The sequence below is a fragment of the Anser anser genome (assembly GCF_964211835.1).
Source record: "Anser anser genome assembly, chromosome: 9".
Lineage (NCBI taxonomy): Eukaryota > Metazoa > Chordata > Aves > Anseriformes > Anatidae > Anser > Anser anser.
Window position 1 is genome coordinate 26,507,649 of NC_139729.1, and position 19,791 is coordinate 26,527,439.

The 19,791-nt window shown below is 41.3% G+C and overlaps 1 protein-coding gene across 1 annotated transcript; it reads left to right on the plus strand.

Moving 5' to 3' along the window:
- Window positions 1-9,880: 9,880 nt before the first annotated feature.
- On the plus strand, window positions 9,881-19,789 carry NMD3 (NMD3 ribosome export adaptor). Its single transcript, XM_083848734.1, has 15 exons — window positions 9,881-10,071; window positions 10,258-10,392; window positions 10,897-10,993; window positions 11,985-12,065; window positions 12,442-12,570; window positions 13,116-13,206; window positions 13,290-13,368; window positions 13,681-13,777; window positions 14,055-14,172; window positions 14,963-15,108; window positions 15,772-15,884; window positions 16,840-16,912; window positions 17,435-17,541; window positions 18,418-18,488; window positions 18,912-19,789. The coding sequence occupies exons 1-15, from the start codon at window positions 10,028-10,030 to the stop codon at window positions 19,043-19,045; spliced, it is 1,515 nt and encodes a 504-aa protein (XP_083704860.1). The 5' UTR covers window positions 9,881-10,027; the 3' UTR covers window positions 19,046-19,789.
- The last annotated feature ends 2 nt before the right edge of the window (window positions 19,790-19,791 follow it).

Sequence of the window (19,791 nt, forward strand, 5' to 3'; positions counted from 1 at the left end):
ACTTCTTGCTTCCTCTTCCTGTATCTCTCCTCATATAACAAAAGGCACAACATGATGAAATCAAGCATAATTAGTTCACTATCATGGTGAGCGTGCCTACAGTCAGCACTGTGGTCAACTGTAGTGTTGCGGCGCACGTACCATGGGGACACATCGAGAAACACCAAGTCCTCCTTGCATTAAAGCGTTCACACCTGGATAGATGTGGCTAATTCACACTCCATTAGTCCAGATATCTTAGTATCCAAAAGCTTAACATATTCTGGTGGCACCGAAATACTTCAGAGTTCAGTTCTACATCAGCTTTCTATCCGGAATTATTGTACCTTCTAAAAGGCACTCAATCCAAACATCAATACAAGAAAACAGGACTCGAGCATTGGCGTAAGCATCTTTTTGCAACAACCCTGATTATTTGACCTGTTTTTCCCAAGAAATCTTCAATAACAAAACTAGCATCTTTGAGGTTGTCTTTTATATAAATGCATGCATTCTTAAATAAATCATGAGCTGCAAGCATTCATAGCAGCTGTGGAAGTTTCCACGCACGAAGAGCAGTCTACAGTCTCTGCCTTTACATCAAAAGTCTATCGTACGTATGATAAGCTCCAGTTTTGCAATTTTATAGCAGAGCAATACCTGTACAGACATCTTTTAATAGGGATGTGTCAGATCTCCCTGTCATGCTTGTGCCAGCGTGATGGGAGCGGTGGGAAGAAAAATTCAACCCACTGAAATTGCAACACCTCTTCCTGAGAATTTATCTTGATGAATAATTATAAAATGCATATACTATCAGAGAGGACTGGCACAAGCAAAAAGCAAAAAGAAAAAAGAAAAAAAGCAAAAAGAAAGAAGAAGAAATAATAAATGGCTAACTGCCATCGCATTTGCCAAACCTGCTACTTCAGTAATGTCCTAGGTTACCACTGGTGTGAGACCTATTGGTAAAATGCTTAAGTGGTCTGGCAGAGCCCTGGGAGGGCAGAGCATTCCTGCCCTCCTCCCTCCATCTCTTCCGTTCCTGAATTTCCTTCTCTCTATAAGCTATTAATCTTTGTCTCCTCCATCCACTTTGAAATACCTAACATGCCTCCAACGCACTCCTGCTCTCTGCTTCCAGCCACAAAAGCAGTGATGGAGGGAGGGGGAGCAGTGCACATCCCAACCAAAGGACAAGGAATACAAGTTTGCTTCTGGAGCAAGGTCACTGAACCGTTTCTGGCTTTTTCTCTGACTGGTTTTGTCTCCAGCCAGCTAGAGTGAGGAAAGCCTAGGAAATGTCAACACCAATTTTTATGTACGGGTTTTTAACAGACTCAATGTGCAAACCATTTTTACCTGCATATTGCTATCCTCATATTCTCTCAGAGGAGAACTCAAAGTGCTAATATGTGAAAATATAAACTCTACAACAATATATTTATTTTACTGATGCCAGTGCCCAGAGTTCACACCGCCGTGGCTCCTCTGCTGGCAGCTCCGTGCCTGTGAGGGCAGCACACCTTTCACCAGGTCTCCTTTAGCCGACTAATGGAACCAGAGGTTTTTAGATGAGACAGGACAGATTACAAAACTAGTCGAAAACAAACAGCTACTGTACAATAGTCTCTAAGATTCCTATCATGACCCGACGAACAAATATTTACCTTTTTAAAACAATTATTTCTGAGTCTGAGCTTCGGTGCATCCTGGTAGAGGTAACAAACATACCAGAAGTAAAGCAAGGCTTCCTGGTTCCTGGCCATGCTTTGGCTTCAAGGGAAATCTTGGGCACGGCTGTTCCCCAGCCCTGGTAAACAAGGCTGAACTGAGCAGCATGACCAGACATGAACTTTTACACACACACGCAAAAATAAAGAAATAAAAATAAAAGGAAATTTGAAAATTCGTAGTACAAGAGACTGTAAGTTGGATGGACCTGTGGGACTTGGCTGTGCGTCCCGCAAAGGCTCTCAGGGATAGACAGGCAGGTACCAGTACCCCACGAAGACTGCCAACCCTCTTTAAAAGAGGAGAGCAACCTTCTTTGCAATCGGTGCAGAAAAGCCAAGCATTATAGAGCAACGGAGAATTAATCAGCAAAGAGGGTTTCTCTGACAGTACAGCACGTTCATAAGGCAATGTAGAGGCTGAGCTACCGAAGTTGTCCTGATGATAAGGAAAAAGCTTTGGTTTCTGTGGTTATCAAGCAACAATAACCTGTGATGTTTGATAAACATGAAACGGGAGCCAGGAGCTGTTAACGAACATAAGTTAGCACGAGGAGCATGTTCCCTCATAATACCCAGAAGAGGATCCTATTTCATGAATTGAGGATGTCTCCTCGTTCAGCCTGATTCAAGGGACATCACGGTTTGGGTTATTTTGTATTTTAAAGGCTACTGGGAAATAGCATCTGGTGCTAACCCCGTGACAGGGGTAGCAGCGACTCATAAAAGGCCCAGGAATTTAGAAAAAATAGGTCCCCTTTCAACACGAAATTGCCATAGGCATCCAGTGGGCCTCTGGCTGCAGCAGCAGGACAGGGCTTGCAGAAAACCAACACCTTTGGAGCATCCAGCAGCTCCACACCGCTTCGACACAGAGCAAGACTGCGGATTATCCCCCTCTGCTGACAAGCAGCAGCACTGACCCATTTTTCTGCGGTACCCTCTGCGCAGCCTGAATTCAACCTGCTGCTCTCTTAAAAATTATTCAGGAAGTACACCCTGCGACTCTGAACGGCACTGGACCAAATACGTGTTATATGAAGGTTTTATGCAACACATTACCTGGTTAAAGGAAACTAAACCACAGATATCTCTGCTGCAATAAAGCTCGTTAAAGCTCGATGATGTAATGCACAGGTTTTATCTACGGATCAGCTAAAGCCGGAGTGTCACAATACGCAGATTTCTGTTGAAAGCTATTTTAAAGAAATTTCTTCTCATCTCTTTGTTCTTGCCCCTGAAGTTCAGCAGTAATAATGTTTGCGGCTCATACTATAAATTGGATTGCTAATTGGATTCCTTACAAGGAACTGAAGAAATAGGCAAAAACTGGGAAATAATTGGAGCACTATCCCCATAAATTTAGTGCAGATTATCTCGCAGTGCCTGGAAGTGTCATGTCCCAGAGGAATTAGGTGATGTTATTCCTCCCGTTCGCAGCGCTCCTTGAGGCCACGGAAGACAAGCTGAAGCAGCGCTACCTCTTCCCAAGCACAGCTCCGTATTGCTGCATTGTTGAAATTATCAGTGTGCACTTTCACAGCTGCAACCAATAAAAGGCAACGAGAGCCCTCCTCTGCTGAAGGAACAGGCCATAACTGGGGGGGGTAAATGAATCCCAGACTGCAAATGCAGAAATGGTGCTGTACGGGAGAAACTGCCTGAGAAAAAAAAAAAAAATGAAAAAGCAGCAGAGAGGAGCAGCAATCCATGGAGGGGACGTGAGGATGTCCCTCCTGGGGCCCGCGACCCAGCAGCCGCAGCCGTACCTGCAGAGGCAGACAGGAGCTAGTGCTGCATTTTGGGCCAGGGGGGAATACTAAATGTGGAAGCTGAGTTATCGCCCTGCACGCAGGCAAGGCGCAAACTGTTCCTGTAGAAGAAGACCTCCTACAGCTTCGAGCACTGCAGGCACAACCAGCTGCTGCCTCTGCCTTGAACCTTTAAGCAGCTCACTTGAGCACAGCCCCACCTTGATTTCCTCACTCCGAGTACTGAGCATGCTTTGTTATGTTATGTTATGTTATGTTACGTTCCTCTGAATGGAAACTATTTCATTCCTCCAAATTATTACTTGATGCAATAGTAAGATGTGTGAAATTGCTAGGAACATATGCTTGTTTAGGACCTTGATAGTAAAAAACACAGAGTAATTATAGCCATGGTCCTAACAAAAACTAAATTGGACACTGGTAGGGACCACAGAGGCCTATAATTCCTATTGCCCAATGCTTCCCATGTACCCAGCTTAAGGTTTTTAATATACTTCTAGAGTTACATCATGGAATTTTTATTAATTTGTCTCTTGGCAGTGTCAAATGTCCTAGAAGCTGTGCATGTTGCTCTGTATCCAAAATTTACTTCGCAGTAAATATTAAAACAAAACCTCATGTATAACCCACTGTGTTCTCTTTTGTTCTTAGATTCTCTGGAGTTTTACGTGTATGTTAATGCACTAATGAAGAGAGCAGGCCAGAGCAGGACAACACCCCTGGGACAGATTCCTCCCTGTAGGCAGGTTGGAGCAGCTCCCCCTGGGCAAGGAGTCCAAGAGCTTCTCAGGTAGCTTCATGGGCTCCTTTCCTGGATCCTGTTTATGTGAGGGAATAGTGACCTCAGGTGGTCTGTTAAATTAACCACAGGAATATCTTCCCCATGAATTTCCATTCTCTGCTCCTTCTATTTATTGAAGCATCTACTGAAAATTAAGCCGCTGTGAGCCAGCTGTTGTGGCTGGCACATCTCCACCAGCACTGTTCTGGCTTTGGGCTTTTGGCACTTGAGCTTTCGAGCAAACTATGTACAGCTATTTACTCAATGACCCAGTCTTCTGCATATAAGAATGAGAGCAAACCTGTGTTAAAAGTGCTTTTAAATGCTGTGCTTGCTTTCCCTACATATTGCACTGATCCTTTCTAATGCCATGACTTCGGTATTGCTTGGTAGCTCAGAGACTGAGCAGTACTTTTAAAGATCAGATACAAAATCTATTGCAAATCCTAGGATAAACTCATCTTGAGTTGCATATGAGTTCAATGTCATTCATATAATTCAGCTGCCAATGTGCACACTGGTTAAATATTTGGATAGCCTAATGATTAGAAATGAAGCACAATACAGCATGAGATGAAGTAGTGTGCTTATGGTAACAGATCATATAGCTCCTAACGAGTATGACAGTAAGAGCAGAAAACTAATATATGGCATAAATATTTAGTACTCATCGAAGAAAAGAAGGATAAGAATTTCATTGTGTTCTTTCTGTGCCATGATGAAGACATCACTTTTCAAGACATATTAGTGACTAAATAATATCCCCCAAAAGGTCCCTACACCTAACTGGGACCACAGGAGCATGCAGTGCTGCCTTCCCCGTTTGAACAAGTAGAGCTCCACACAGACGCAGATGTGAAGGTTCGGCAGGTACACACTGTGCTATGCTGAATATTCATTTCCAAGTCACTCACATGCTAGCCTGTAAATCCATATTGGAAAAACGTGACAAAACATTTTAAATCACTCTACATCATCCCCAAACACTGTAAACTAAAAGTGCACGATAAAAACTTATGCCCACCACTTGCCATGCTTCAGACCTTAGGGAATCCTAAGGAGTAATTAACAACTCCGTGCAACCGGTCATACATTGAAATGCCACGTCAGGTTTGGACAGCAGCAGTCACGGAAGGAGGAACAACATTTCTCACCCTCACCCTTACCACTCTCAATCATTACTACTGGAGTAGCTGGTAGTGGAGACCTGACAGCTTTATCACCCAAGCTGCCAGAATTTACAAAGCCTTCTTTAAATTCACGGCAGGGCCTGTACAGAGTCTTATAACTCCTGCAGCTCCTGGGTGAAAAGGGAAATTAAATGGAGCTGTGAAAGCTGAAATGTCCTGATGAGTTACCATCTTGCACTTCAGACAACAGCTCCAGAGACATTTGCAGGGAAAGAAAAAGCCACGCCAAGCCTCAGCCGATGTTAGAAGTATAATTCTTGTGTTGTTTTTTCTTTCTTTCTCTTTTTTTCTTTCCTTAGGAAGGTAAGCAGTTACTTCCAGTTTCTTAGTTCTGGCTTATATATGTCATTAAGCAGTGCATGGCTATGTTTCACTGAGAAAGAACAAGAAAGAAGCCAAGAGCACACAGGCTGCAGCACATCCAGGCCACAGTTGAACACCCCTGAGTCCAATTGTTCTGTTTCCATGCTGGAGTTTTATACGCTGCTGCGAGTGTGACTGCCCAACGCATGTACAGAACAGTGAAGTATCAGACCTGTACTCATACAGTGTGTTCTCCCAACACAGGATCTCCCTTTTTTGTCCCACACATAGTCCCGTTACAGCAGGTATGGCGGCAAGAAGATGGGCGCCTGGTTTTAAAGCAGGTTTCCTGCACTGCTCCTGAGAGTCCGGATCTCAGCAACCAACATACAATGGCAAAAATACACTGCAGTCTTCCTAAGCATAGCAAATGAATGTAAATGACTGATCTTGACTGAAAAGCCAACCACCAAGAACCAAGCCGGTGTGGCTCAACAAGGCTGAAAAAACAAACCCATATCCATTATTTTTGCCACAGACATCACCACAGATGGCTGGTGATCATATGCTCAGAAACTGATGACCTCTGCTGGTCATCAGCACACCAGAGACTACAGAATTAACACACACCTACGCAAATCTGCCCCTCTTCTGAAGGATTTGTACTACAAAGGATTTTCCTGAGATGTCAGACCTCCGGCTATTGGCAGCCTACATAGACCCATTCCTAAAAACGCACTGATACAGATGAAACATCATTCATCTTCCCAACTACAATAATACTGGCATTTCTTTGAATACTGAATCCTCATTACAAAGAAATGCTGAAATCTTTCAGTCTACATTGCATTGCCACTGATTTAGTCAGCTTTCTGCACATATAATAAGATCTAAACCCCAGCCCTACATAGTCAAAGTTCTCAGGGAATTTTAAAATCTGCTTTTTATCTTGTTTATTGCATACAAAGACGTACAATCTTTCAGAAGACTACAACAATACTTCGACAGTTTAAAACATATGAATTTTACTTGAATGCGTGGTAGCCATAGAGCAGCGTGAGATTACAGAGGCAATACCTTAGTGACTACAAAGAGCACAGTTCTGATTTCAGCTGACAGTAGGTGGTGGCTGTGCATTAAGCTTAGGCAGAGTTTAATATATTAGGACTGAAATAAAGTGGAGAAAACCACAGCTGAAAATAAATCTGCAATGGAAGTACTTGGAGCATTATTTGGATCAAATTCTCCTCCTGGTGACTTCACAGAAGATGTAGTTCCCATAAATGACAGGCTTTGTCTTACCCCTCTTGCAACATGAGACTCGCGAAGAGAAAGCATGTAATTTACTACAGATGTGTTATTTTATAAATCAAAGAAATCAAAGATCAAGAGATCCATCGGGGGTTGAAAGGAAAAACTATACAACAACCCCTGTACCGCAGGGGTTCTGAAGGGTATAGAAATAAAACTTCAGTTCAGTGAAACACTTTTTTTGGTATTTTTTTTTTTTTAAATAAAATGGTCTGTAGTAAGTCTCCAGAGAGGCCTGCAAAGAAACTTAGCTTCAGAGAAGCAAAAGTAACAGTCTGTAGAACACAACAAGCCCATCAAAGGAAAATGTGCCAAAGTAGGGGGAAAAAAAAAAGTCAGACAGCTTGACAGCCTGTGATTTTTAGTCCCCAAAGCAACTTTAAAGCAACCAATGCAGCTCTTCCTTTCCATCAGGACATTGCTGTATTAAATAGACTTCACACAATGTGTTCATGCAATTCTGCTCTACTTTTCTCCATTGTGAGTGAAAATATACAGAAAATAAATGCCGACCTGCAAACATGCCTTAATATCTTGATAATTCAATAAGGAACTCCTGTCCAACAGGAATAGTTGTTTAGTGCAAACCATGAATGGAATCTCATCCAAACAGTCTGTACAAACTCCTCCTTCTATACCAAAGTATTAAGTAATTTAATTAATGAATTAAAACAACATTGTTGACAGCAATCCCACTGTAAGGTTTTTTGGTTGGTTGGTTGGTGTGTTGTTGGTTTTTTTTAGTTTAGCCAGTAAATTGTATTAGGAGTGGATGAGTGGATCCAGGAAGCAAGGTGCTCATTGTTCTGATTTTCCACCCCTGGGGAAGTACAAAGCCTCTTTCTCAAGGGGAAGGAACAATTCCTAACAGGAGGTGATGGGTGGGACAGAGAAGAGAAACTTGGTGCTGTTGAACCTGCCAGGCTCGGATATTTGGGACTTTAGCTTTAAATTCTACTTCATATATATATAATGTATTACATAAATTGCTAGTCCAATCTTCCACTCAAAGCAGGGTCAAATACGAGACCAGAGCGGGTTGCTCAGGGCTTTAGCCAGTTTAGGCCTGAAACCCTTCCAGAATGAAGACTGCAAAACTCTCTGAGCAACCCTGAATCCCTAGCTGAAATAGTTGTCTGATTCTTCACTTACAAGTATCTGCGCCATCAGAACATCTATTACCCCACTTTCAGGAAGACTCACAAATATTTTAATTCACATTCTCTAAAAAAAATAATAATAAATCTGAAATTATCACTCGGATGCAAGAATACCAAAAATAAATAAATAAATAAAAGTTAATGCACTTGGATTTTATTCTTTTCATTTCTACAGAAATAACATTAACCATGGGAAAGGAACATTAACCATGCAGGTTGATTCAAGCACCAGGCAGCACAGATTCATGCCACAGGCAGTGGTAATGAAGAAGGACAGACCAAACTCCATGATATGATCGTGTTTTTTACGGAGTTTGGTTTACTTTCCAAAACCTAACTGGTAGTATCCAGAAGTTTTTTACTTTGAATTTTAAAGAATAAAATAGAAATGTCAGAATGTCTAGCATTTACAACAGTTGCCTGTGTTGAAGGCAGAAAAGATACAGAAAAATGAAGCTTAAATATATGCGAAAGGCAAGCTGAAGTACTACTACCCAAAAATAAAGGCAAAATGAAGAGTTGCTGCACAATATCTGTCAGATTTATTTATTTATTAACTTTTTCCTCTAGAAATCATAAAAATGTACCACTGACACAAAACAGCAAAAGACAAAAAGTAGGAAACAAAATGTTGATTCAGTAGTTTAGTCAGGAGAAACCACAATGTTATTTTTGTGCCACTCCTGAAGGTGGAATTTTCTGTTCTGACTAGACAAAAACAATTTGTCCGCTTGAAAAAGTTCACTTAATTAAATTGCTATTTGCAAGTGGCATACATACGCCAGCAAGTATAAAATACATTTATCTGAAAACTAGAGAGTAGAAGCTCTCTATTTTCATTTTTCTGATCTGAGTGAAGTAGAAAGGCCTCCAGAGAGCTCCCCAGCATCCCACATGAGGGAGCAATGGAGACGTGTGTGGAAATCCCCATCAGGGAAGGCAGCTGCCCGTCACCCTCAGCTAACGGCTTTCCAGTGAAGCTGTGCCAACGTATCGCCCTTCTCTGTATTCCAACATTTACTGATTTTGATAACTCAAGTTGGTGTTTTGTTTTGTTTTGTTTTCAGAACAAAACCTATGGCTGCATTTTACATGCCTGCACTAGTACTAAACCGAGACATCGGATGCCTGAAAGAACCCCAGGCCCCTGAAGAGGCTTCAGTGCCCTCCGGCCCTCACGGCACTCTGGCCCTGGCAGCAACTACCGCTGCTCTTGCTCACACCTCATCAAATTTCCAAACTTGATGCAGAAAAAAAAAAAAAAATCAGTGGGAAACGTCAGAATCTTTTATTTTCTGGACCATCAGGCTGATCGCCTGCAATAAAATATAGCGCAAACGCAATATTCTTCTTAAGCTTCCCTCTCCAAAACACAGCACTTGCTATTTCTCTGACGTCTTTATTTATTTACAAAGCACGATGCATTAGGGGGCCAGACCGCGCACCAGGCTCGGTGCCCCGGCTTCCCTGAGGGGAGCGACACGGAGCGGGAGGGCGCTGCCGCCATCTTGTGGTGGGGGCCGCGGGACGGGGGGGGGGGGCAGGAGGGCGCTGCCGCCATCTTGTGGTGGGGGCCGCGGGACGGGCGGGGGGCAGGAGGGCGCTGCCGCCATCTTGTGGTGGCGGCCCCGGGGCGGGCAGGAGCACGCTGCCGCCATCTCGTGGCGGCGGCCCCGCCGCCCGCTCTCTCGCGGGACCGCCGCTCTCCTCCCCTTCCTCCGCCGCCCGGAAGCCGTCCCCGCTGCCTCCGCTCCCGGCCGGCTCCGGGCCGCGTGTGCTGGGCGCTGAAGGCGGCGCGATGGAGTACATGGCGGGGCCGGCGGCCCCCAGCCAGGGCAACATGTAAGCGGGCGGCCGGGGGAGGCCTCAGCGCGGCGGGCAGGAGGTGGCTGGGCAGAGCTAAGTCCTTTGGGCTCCTGGGCCACCGCTTTTATTTGAAGGGAAAAGAAAGAAAAAAATACCCGCACGTACCTTCGGTGTGCATCGGGGTTCGGTTTGTGACTGACTTCTTTCCTCCCTGTGTCGAAGCCTGTGTTGCCAGTGCGGCGTGCCCATCCCGCCCAACCCGGCCAACATGTGCGTGGGCTGCCTGCGAGCGCGCGTGGACATCACCGAGGGCATCCCCAAGCAGCTCTCCGTCAGCTTCTGCAAGCAGTGCGAAAGGTGGGCGCCTGCACCCCGACCTCCGAGAGACGGCACCCCCCGGGGGACCTGCCTCGTGGGGTGAATCGGGCCAGCGGGGGAACGGTGGCCTCTCCGCTCCTGCTTCTGTCGCTCTCTGTGGTGTGTTTTCCTCAAGCCTGGTACAGCTTGGAGGTGGTCTTCTGGTCTCTTGCAGTGATCTGGAGATGGTATTGCAGCTGCAGGGTTAGCTTTTTTTTTTCTGTAGGTTAGTTAAATCGTCTTCATGGAAGTCTTCAATACGTGATTTAAGAGTAATCGTACGAGCTTATAGGCTCTGAAAGCAAAAAGTGAACAAATTAATAATGATGGCAGTAAAGTTTGAATGCTTTTGGAATGCGTAAATCTTATTCTCTTAGGGAGGCAAAAGCTGTAGTTGCATAGCTGATATTGCAATTGAGAGCTTGGTAAATAATTGCACATCTTTTGAATGATTTAATTGGTTGAAGTCGCATTATATACTGTAGTATATTTTCTTTATTATAGGTATCTTCAGCCTCCAGGAACTTGGATTCAGTGTGCCTTAGAATCAAGAGAGCTTCTTGCACTGTGTCTTAAAAAAATCAAAGCTTCACTTAACAAGGTAGGCAGTGAATTGTATTAGTATTTCACAACGTGTCTGTTAGCACTACGTAAAGTGAAGTGTAGCTAACTGATGCAGGGTTCAGTTTTTCCAGAGCAGTCATTAGTATTTGTGTAGAGTTTATTAACCACTTTATAGGGAGCACAAGTAATGACAATCTGATCTCAAAGCTCAGTACTGGGATTCTGGAACATTTGTTAGGGACAGGTTGCAAGAAAAGAATTTTGAAGCAAATTGAGGAGGCTACTGCAGTACAGTTCTGTGACCTAACAGCATGCAGTGTCCTGCACGGTTGTTGTCATGTAGATGAGAGATGAGCTCAATCAACTGAAGGAAACTAATGTATTTTAGCGCACCTTAATTTTACAGTTTTCTTTTTAAGTATTTTTGAAATGTTTTCGCAGTACTTGTTTACTGTGATATGAAAAAAAACTGTAAATAGGCTAAACTGAAAGTCACGTTTTAACTTAACATTCTGAATGTATGAGACACTTTATTATTAGATGAGAAAATCTGAGTGTATTAGGCAAAAAGTTGTTTTGTTACTGCATTCATCAAAATTTGAATTTGATTGGCTTACTGAGCTTCTTGCTGTTGACCAGTACGTATGTAAAATATAGGCATATTCGTAAAATATTTGCAGTACATTTGTGCATTCTTAGTTTTAGAGATTAAATTGGCTTTTAAGTCCTGAACAAACCATTGTACGATTCAGCTTGGTCATCACATTGCATCCAGAGGTATTGTTGAATTCGCTTGCTCCGGCTTGACACTCTGTGAGGTTGTGTGTCTGTTATTTTAGGTAGATCAGGCTCTGTGTTCTAACAAGCATTATTAATTGGGTTTAGTATTCCAGCATATGCTTTTTATAGTAAGGTTATTCATTTTCTCGGTTAGCTGAGGAACAACAAATTATACCATAAGCCTGTGTCTTTTGGTAGCTAGAGCTGCTTGTTTTTAACGCTGAGTCCTCGTTCATTCCCACTGGCAGGTCCGGCTGATTGATGCAGGCTTTATTTGGACTGAACCACATTCTAAGAGACTGAAGCTGAAACTGACTGTTCAGAAAGAGGTAACAAAAGTAGAGCAATCTGCATGTAGCTTTTTTAAAGCTGTCATGGCAAACAGGATGGTTTTTATTGTTGGTATTGCTTTTTAGATTATCGGTTCTCTGATAAAATCTGACGCGTTTAATGCCTTCTCTTGAAAAAAGGTTGACTTCGTTATGCCTAAAGTTTGTCATTAAAGTGCTGTTCATCACAATTTGAAGAAGATTATTTGCTGTCCCTGTAAAGTTGGGAAAACATTGCTGACATTTCTGACATAAGTATAGCTGTCGGTCATACAGTTCTAGTATAATAGGGAAGTTGCTTAGAATGCTGTGGTAAACTAGTATTCTGTCTTGACAGGACTGACAAGAGAGAATCTTCTACACTTTTGTTTTGCAGGTGATAAATGGAGCGGTTCTTCAACAAGTATTTGTGGTGGAATATATAGTTCAGCCTCAAATGTGTGAAGACTGTCATAGAATTGAAGCTAAGGATTTCTGGAAAGCTGTAGTTCAAGTGAGGCAAAAGGTAGAGGCAAACTATTTTTCATTTGTTGATGGCAAAACAGTAACACAGAGAAATCTTTGGATGATTTTCTCAGGAGAAGATGTGCTTACACTTGCCCGTTACCACAGTAATAAATATAGTGATTGGTGTTTTTTTTCCTACTGGTCTTAGTTTAAAAAAGCTTTTTCTGTTTTTTTAAGTAGTATTAGCATATTCGTTTTTATGTGATGGCTTGCAGGCGGATCCTATGTGAATTTTTAAATATCGTTCTGTATTTTAAGGCAGTGTTAGAAACAGTGGGACAGATTATTTATAAATATTTAAATCTTCCTTAAAGAAAATGTTATCTTTAGCAATCAGTTATACAAAAATAAGAAATAGAAGCTTTAAATAATTTGTTATAAATAGAGCACATCTCTGAAGTCATTTAGATTATTTAGGGTAGCCTTTGGACTCTTCCTTTTCTAGATGTTCTTTTCACATAAATGTTTATTCTCCAGAGATACTGCATTTGCACTAGGTGGTTCTTAAACAGCTTTGATAGATTTATCTTGTCCTTGTTTTAGACTCTGCACAAAAAGACTTTCTTCTATTTGGAGCAGCTGATTTTAAAACACAAGCTTCATCAAAATACACTTCGCATCAAAGAAATCCATGGTAAGTGGGGTGGCTTGTTAATCTTCAGGGTAAATGTAGTACATGAAGTAGGTGTGCTCATCAAGGTTTTCTTTTCCTTTCAGATGGCCTGGATTTTTATTATTCTTCAAAGCAACAGGCCCAGAAGATGGTAGACTTTCTTCAGTGTACAGTTCCATCTAGGTACATCACTTTATTTATTTATTGCATTGAGTATCCAAGAGCTTCCGAGAAATGTCTGTTTCCTTCATTTTTAGAGAACCGTGAAAGTGTAATGAACCTGTATTCTGGCTAAAATAGACAAAACCCTTTCTACAGAAGTCCTGTGTTTTCCATTGAGCCATTGTGAAACTAACCTTTGTGCGTCTTTCCAATGTCTTAATGTATTGGTTGTTCATAGCTGTATGCTTTTGTTGCTGTACGTTGTGGTGATTATTTTCTGTCTCAGGTAGTGTCCTTCTTGCCGCATGAAAGCTCTATTTTTGTGTTTTGTAGATCTAAGTCATCCCAGCGTTTGACCTCACATGATGTTCATAGTAATGTCTACAATTACAAAAGCACTTTCTCTGTGGAAATTGTTCCAATATGCAAGGTAGCTTCTTTCTGTTTCATCTCCGGAGGGTACTGTATGAAGTGGGTAGAGTTTGGTTTTGCTAGTGGAGGCAAGATTTAGTGTGTGTGTAGGGGAATGGGGAGGGTCTACCCACACTGAGCATGAAGCGCTGGTAGCCAGTATCTTGAAGTTATTGGGGGATGTTGGGTGGAGAATTGAAAATCTAAAGTTTAAAAACTTCTGTTTCGGATTTCTCTAAAGACTTGGTTAAAAATTAAGGAAATGTGAGTGTAAGCTATTTTCTGTTTGTGTGCAGGATAACGTTGTATGTCTGTCACCAAAACTGGCACAGAGTCTGGGTAACATGAGCCAGATCTGCGTGTGCATTAGGGTAACGAGTACTGTCCACCTCATTGATCCTAGCACTCTGCAGAGTAAGTTATCAATTCTTTTCTGCACTATGCAGCATGTGATTTTTTCTGTTGTTGGCACGATCTATTTTTGGTTTCATGAAATCTTGTGTTTTTACACCTTCATGTTGTAAATTCATCTGTGCACTCACAGAAATGTAACAGCAAACTGATACGTAGCTCTTCTCATTTCCCAAGTATTCTAGGCAAAATGTGGAGGGTCAGTACTAGGTTCATGGGTGCTCTAGTGCCCCTCGAAGCACTTAGATTTGTCAGAGGTGTGCTTCTAAAATTAGAAGACCTCTTTTTATTTATTTTTTTTCCTCTAATTTCAATTCTAGCTATCTGGGTACCACAGAAGCAGATGCTTTGATTAGATTTTGCTGCTAAGCTGTACTGTCTAGCTAGTTATACAGACTGCACTGTGTGCATGTGTATTCGGATGCTTTATATAGTAGGGGTGCATGAGCGTGTGTATACCCACTATAGTAGTGTGTGTGTATATGCTATGCCATATATACTATATACGGAAAAATACCTCTAATAAGGCTATGTCCCTTATTAGAGAAATTATTTTTGTGAATAAAAGTCTGTGCTTCAGGCAGGTGGTATGTGATTTGGCTGTCACAGATCATCAACTACTGTCGTAGCGAGAGTTTGCAATGTGTGTCTTGTCCCAAATAGTTTGTTACCATAAAGAAAAGTTGAACAGAATGCGTTGCAGTTGCCTACATTTTGGCTAATGCTTTCTTTTAATTTCTCCAATGGAAACTCTCCCTTGTGATTGTCTGTGCTGGTTCTCATTTTTTTCCAGTTGCTGAAATTGATGGAAATACCTACTGGCGCCACCCTTTCAATAGCTTGTTCCACCCAAAACAGCTAGAGGAATTTATTGTTATGGATATCAGTAGAGTTCAAGAAAGGAAGAAAGGTGCAGGTGCAGGGGCAAGATCAAACAAAGTAAGAGTTCATTCCTCTGTGTTTAATCTCATGTTTTAGGCCTTCCTCTCCTCTTCGTCCCCTCCTCCGCTGAACTTCAGTTTTGAATCATTCTATGTTAAAAGCCAGATGGATGCACTTCTGTCTTGTCACTTGCAAAAGCTCCTCTCAGACAGATGGGGACAGTGTTTTGTTTTGGAAATTGTGAAGATGTTACTTGAGTTCCAGTTTTAGAATTTTGTATCAGAGTTTAAACTCTACATTCTATTATCATTATTGAAATTATTATTTTATGTCAGCTTTTCAACTCTTCAATTGCTGATTTTTTTGGTTGTTAAAGTACAGAAGCATTGCTTTTTAATCAGAATTAATGGACTGGTGCCAAATGTTTGTGTTTTTTTCCTCAGGCAAAAGCTATATATAATAGAAAGTTATGAAGTGTGTTTAAAAAAAAAAAAAAAAAGAAATCATTGAATTCTTGCGTGAAGTGATCGCCATGTCCATTTCCTTAGTTTTGTAAAGATGAGAAATTAGGAGTGGGGAGCAATATGTTGGATGCCTGTTGTAGAAGTACAAGCTTAATTACAAATGTAATTTAAACCCGCAATGTAGCAGTACAAATATTTCAACAGTACAGAAAGCTAAGCTGTATTTATTACAAGAGTTTATTTTTCATTCCTCAAGCACACGCTGGCTGAAGCCTGGGTACAGAAAACCTCGGAGTTGAATACAGATCATCAATATTTCTGCTCTACTCACTTGGGACACATTCTAAATCCTGGAGACCTTGTCTTGGGGTCTGTTCTGTTTCTCGGTTTTATTTGAATGAGCTATGCCATAGGAGTTAGCATTTGAGCCTTGCAGTAGGAATTCTGATGATGGATTTACGTAGGAAGTATGAAAGACTTTTATATGCTGTTGTGGAAGGAAAGTTTTGAATCTCTCAAGAGCAAACACAGGAAAAAATACTGGCGCCTGATGACTTAACTGTTAGTTGGTTGCTAGGAAGCTGGAATGGTTGTTTCAGTTCAGACTGGGTTGTTGCAGTTCATACTGCTGGCCTGGATTCTTGCTTATATATTATCAAGAAAGTTGTCAGCTTTCTAGATGAAATCTGCAAAAGGGATAGAATCTTTCATCTTGGCCATGAAGAGATGGTTCTAATACAATAAAACTCTTCTAGCAGAAATAACGCCAGGAAAAGGGCTGTTAGTAGTACGAGAGCTAAAGTGTTGACTTCTAAAGTGCAGATAAGAAAAACTGTTCAGACACAGATGAGAGGGATATTTAAAATGCTGGGCAAGACCCGGGGAAGTGAAGGCATGTGGCCTTTTTGCTTGATAGTGAGTATTGTGTACAGCAGTGACAAATGTGAAACGTTTGTAAGATTAGGTTTGGACAGGGATGCTTAAACTGATGGGCTTAAACATGATCGTTACTGAAGCCAGCAGAACCTCAGGGATATTGTTACGCTGGTTCAGGAGGCTGCTGAGTGCCATGTGCTACTGAATTTGGGAACAGCAGCTTGTAAGAGTTACTCAGTTTTGTCAGCTGCATATTGATGTGGATTTTTTCCTTGCTCTCTAATTCATTTGGAAACATTTATCTTTCTTAGGAGCTGTAACTTGTATAACTTAGGAGCTATGCTCTTTAACACAAGCATTAAATTTGCTCTTTAATACAAGCATATAATACCTTGAGTACAAACTTGTACATTTACATAAAATGATGAACTGCCTGTTCTAATTTTAGGTTTGACTTGGCCAACTGTAACTTGAATGATGAGTTTGTGAATAAGATGAACCCACACAGTATTCCTGACGTGGTAAGAACATCTTTCTCTGTATAAAGTTCTCTACGTTACTCAGGGGTATTAAGGCACATATAATAGTTTTATAATGAACACACACGTTCCCTGGTGTTGAAGGAATAGAATCTAATTTTGAGTACTTGCATTTTTGAGTGGTGTTTAAATAATGTAGTTACTTGAACTTACCCGTTGCTGTTCGAATTACCCTGCACTGTGTGGTGAAAACTGTGTTACATCTCCAGGGTGTGCCTCTTCAGGACAGAAAGGTTTCCAAATACCTTGGGTTGAATTGAAAAATACTGGATGAATTCTATACAAAATTGTATACTGCCAGACTGGCCATCGTGGGGTGTTCAGGGCAAAAGTACAGATCTCTTATGCTGCCTTGTGTTTGTTGGCAAGAACGATTCTAACATTCATTCAGATGATTTTATAGTTGCTGAAATGTACACTTGGGTGGTGGTTTGGTTGTTTAAAGTGTGCCATCAGTTCCATTTAAGGTGCGTGTGTGTAAATATTTGCTGGTTTTCACTGCAGGTGTTAATAAAGAAGAGCTATGACCGTACCAAACGCCAGCATCGCAGAAACTGGAAACTGAAAGAGCTGGAAAGGGACAGAGAAGGCATGGATACAGATGATGAAAGGTTTGTTGTCTGCCATGAAGCTTTTCAGTCCTTCCTACCTAGGATACTGTGCCAAGTCTAGAAGTAACAGTTACCACTTTCTGCTGAAGATAAACCCCTGCCATGTAATGCCTTACTGACTGCTAGAGGGGCACAAGCAAATGCTGCTGGTTCTATGTGAGCATGATGGGGGCTCACAGGATAGGTTGATCTCGGTGTTCTCTGACGAGGAGTATCTCTGCATTTTTCCCCTTTCCCTAGCGCAGGAAGTGCTTCAAGCGTATGCACCTTATTTATGCTTTTAAAGTATTCTATTGTGATTACTGAGTTTTCAGAGAAGACGGATACTGAGGCCAACGGTAGGGGGCAAGGCACGAACTAAATCCTGAATCTTAAAGATAACCCTGCAAGTCTTTCAGGTTTACTGTTGCAAAATATTAAGAAAACTATCTTTATGTCATTTCAAGAAAAACTTAAACCATGAGACAAACGATTAATATCAGAAGCATTGTGTCTGTAGCTTACGGCTTCTGTCTTTTTGGCTAAAGGGATGCTTTTATGAAAACATGTTTGTAGCTGGTTTGTTCTATGGCAAAGCTGAAAGAGCAACAGGAGATACTAGATAATGTCCAAATGAGTAGAAAAAATGAGGCACTTAGAGTTGAACGAGGACAGGCAATTTAAACATCCTTTGGAAATGAATAGGTGCTAATAAGAATTAAAGATTTGGAGAAAAAGCAGAAATAACAAGTTGGAAATGTTGGAATGCACTCAGAAGGCATGTCTAAAGAACTGCAGACTGCAGTTGTTTCTTGAGGCTTTGTTTCTTTGATTGTTTTATAAACTTGTGTAAACGCAAAGGAAAAGTTTAGTAAATATATGAAGCATCTTTTACAGACAATACCAAGACTTCCTTGAAGATCTTGAAGAAGATGAAGCCATAAGGAAAAACGTCAACATTTACAGAAGTAAGGCTTTTTTAACTGTTTAATTGCATGTAACTTCATCATTACTAGTTGAGTGAAAATATTTTTGTTGAAGTTCTGCGTTTAGATCTTTGAACTGCTCATTCTTAGAGAAATGCTGTAATGTGATAGCATGTGGTCTTTCACTTGCATTGAGTGATGCATACGGTGTTTTCTTGCCCTTAATATGGAGGTAAAAGCCTATTTTCTTCCACACCCAAAACCTGTGCTGGATGAAAGATTTGATAAGTAACTTGGCATCTTCTGGGAAGGCAAGCGTTAGTCTTTGGAGCTGTTGGGTTTTAGGAGGGAGTTGTTTGCTTGTTTAGTTTCTTTTGTTTTGTTTGGATTTTTCTGGTGGTGGTGGTGGTTTTTTTTTTTTGCTTAGCTGTTCTTTTGTTGTTGTCTTTTTAATTGCTCTTTTAGATGCAGACATTCCAGTGGAGAGCGACACGGATGATGATGGTGCTCCACGGATCAGTCTGGCTGAAATGCTAGAGGATCTCCATATTTCCCAGGATGCCACTGGTGGGGAGGGAGCGAATATGATGACAGAATAAGAACAATGCTTTAATCAATGCAATTAATACTCCCTTGGAGAGGAGAAAGTACCCCGTACATAAGCAAACGTTATGAACTGGGATCACATGGAGATGAAAAGTAACATGATCTCTATCAGTGTACCCCTAAATTGTGTTGCTGAACGAACACTTTTATATAAATTCTCTTGAAGATCAGCAATTGCAGATAAGTTCCTGTGCAAGCGTTGCAGCATCAGCTCCACACGTTCTTTGCACCTCTTGAGCACTTTCTCCTGCAGCTTCTGCAGGGTAAAGACCACTTGATTAACTGCAGGTTTATCCATCAGTTGTCTGAAGTGGAAGACAATTAAGGAAGAATGTCCAGAGGGAGAGATTTTATTCTAGTTTGCTAGACTTTTATCCACTGCAAATGGCTTCCTTTTCTTCACCTGAAAAGGATTTTTTCGTGTCTTAATCTTTTTGGCACAATGGTTTGAAGCCTTTTAAGACGATGCTAGATTATTCCATATAATATTTGGGGAAAGTACAAGAATGTATCTTCGGATCCTTTGATAAGGAGGCTCCAAATATACATGTTGTGTACACAAAAACACTTCCTTTTAAATTGTTTGAAGATGCAGCCCATAATCAGAAAAAAATGAGTTTTTTAAATGGTAATGAATATTTTATTGTACTGTATTCCATGCCTGTATCAGTGGATTAAAAGCAGTTTTCTTTTTAATTACTAACAGCCATTAACAACTATTAAAAGACTATACGGACAT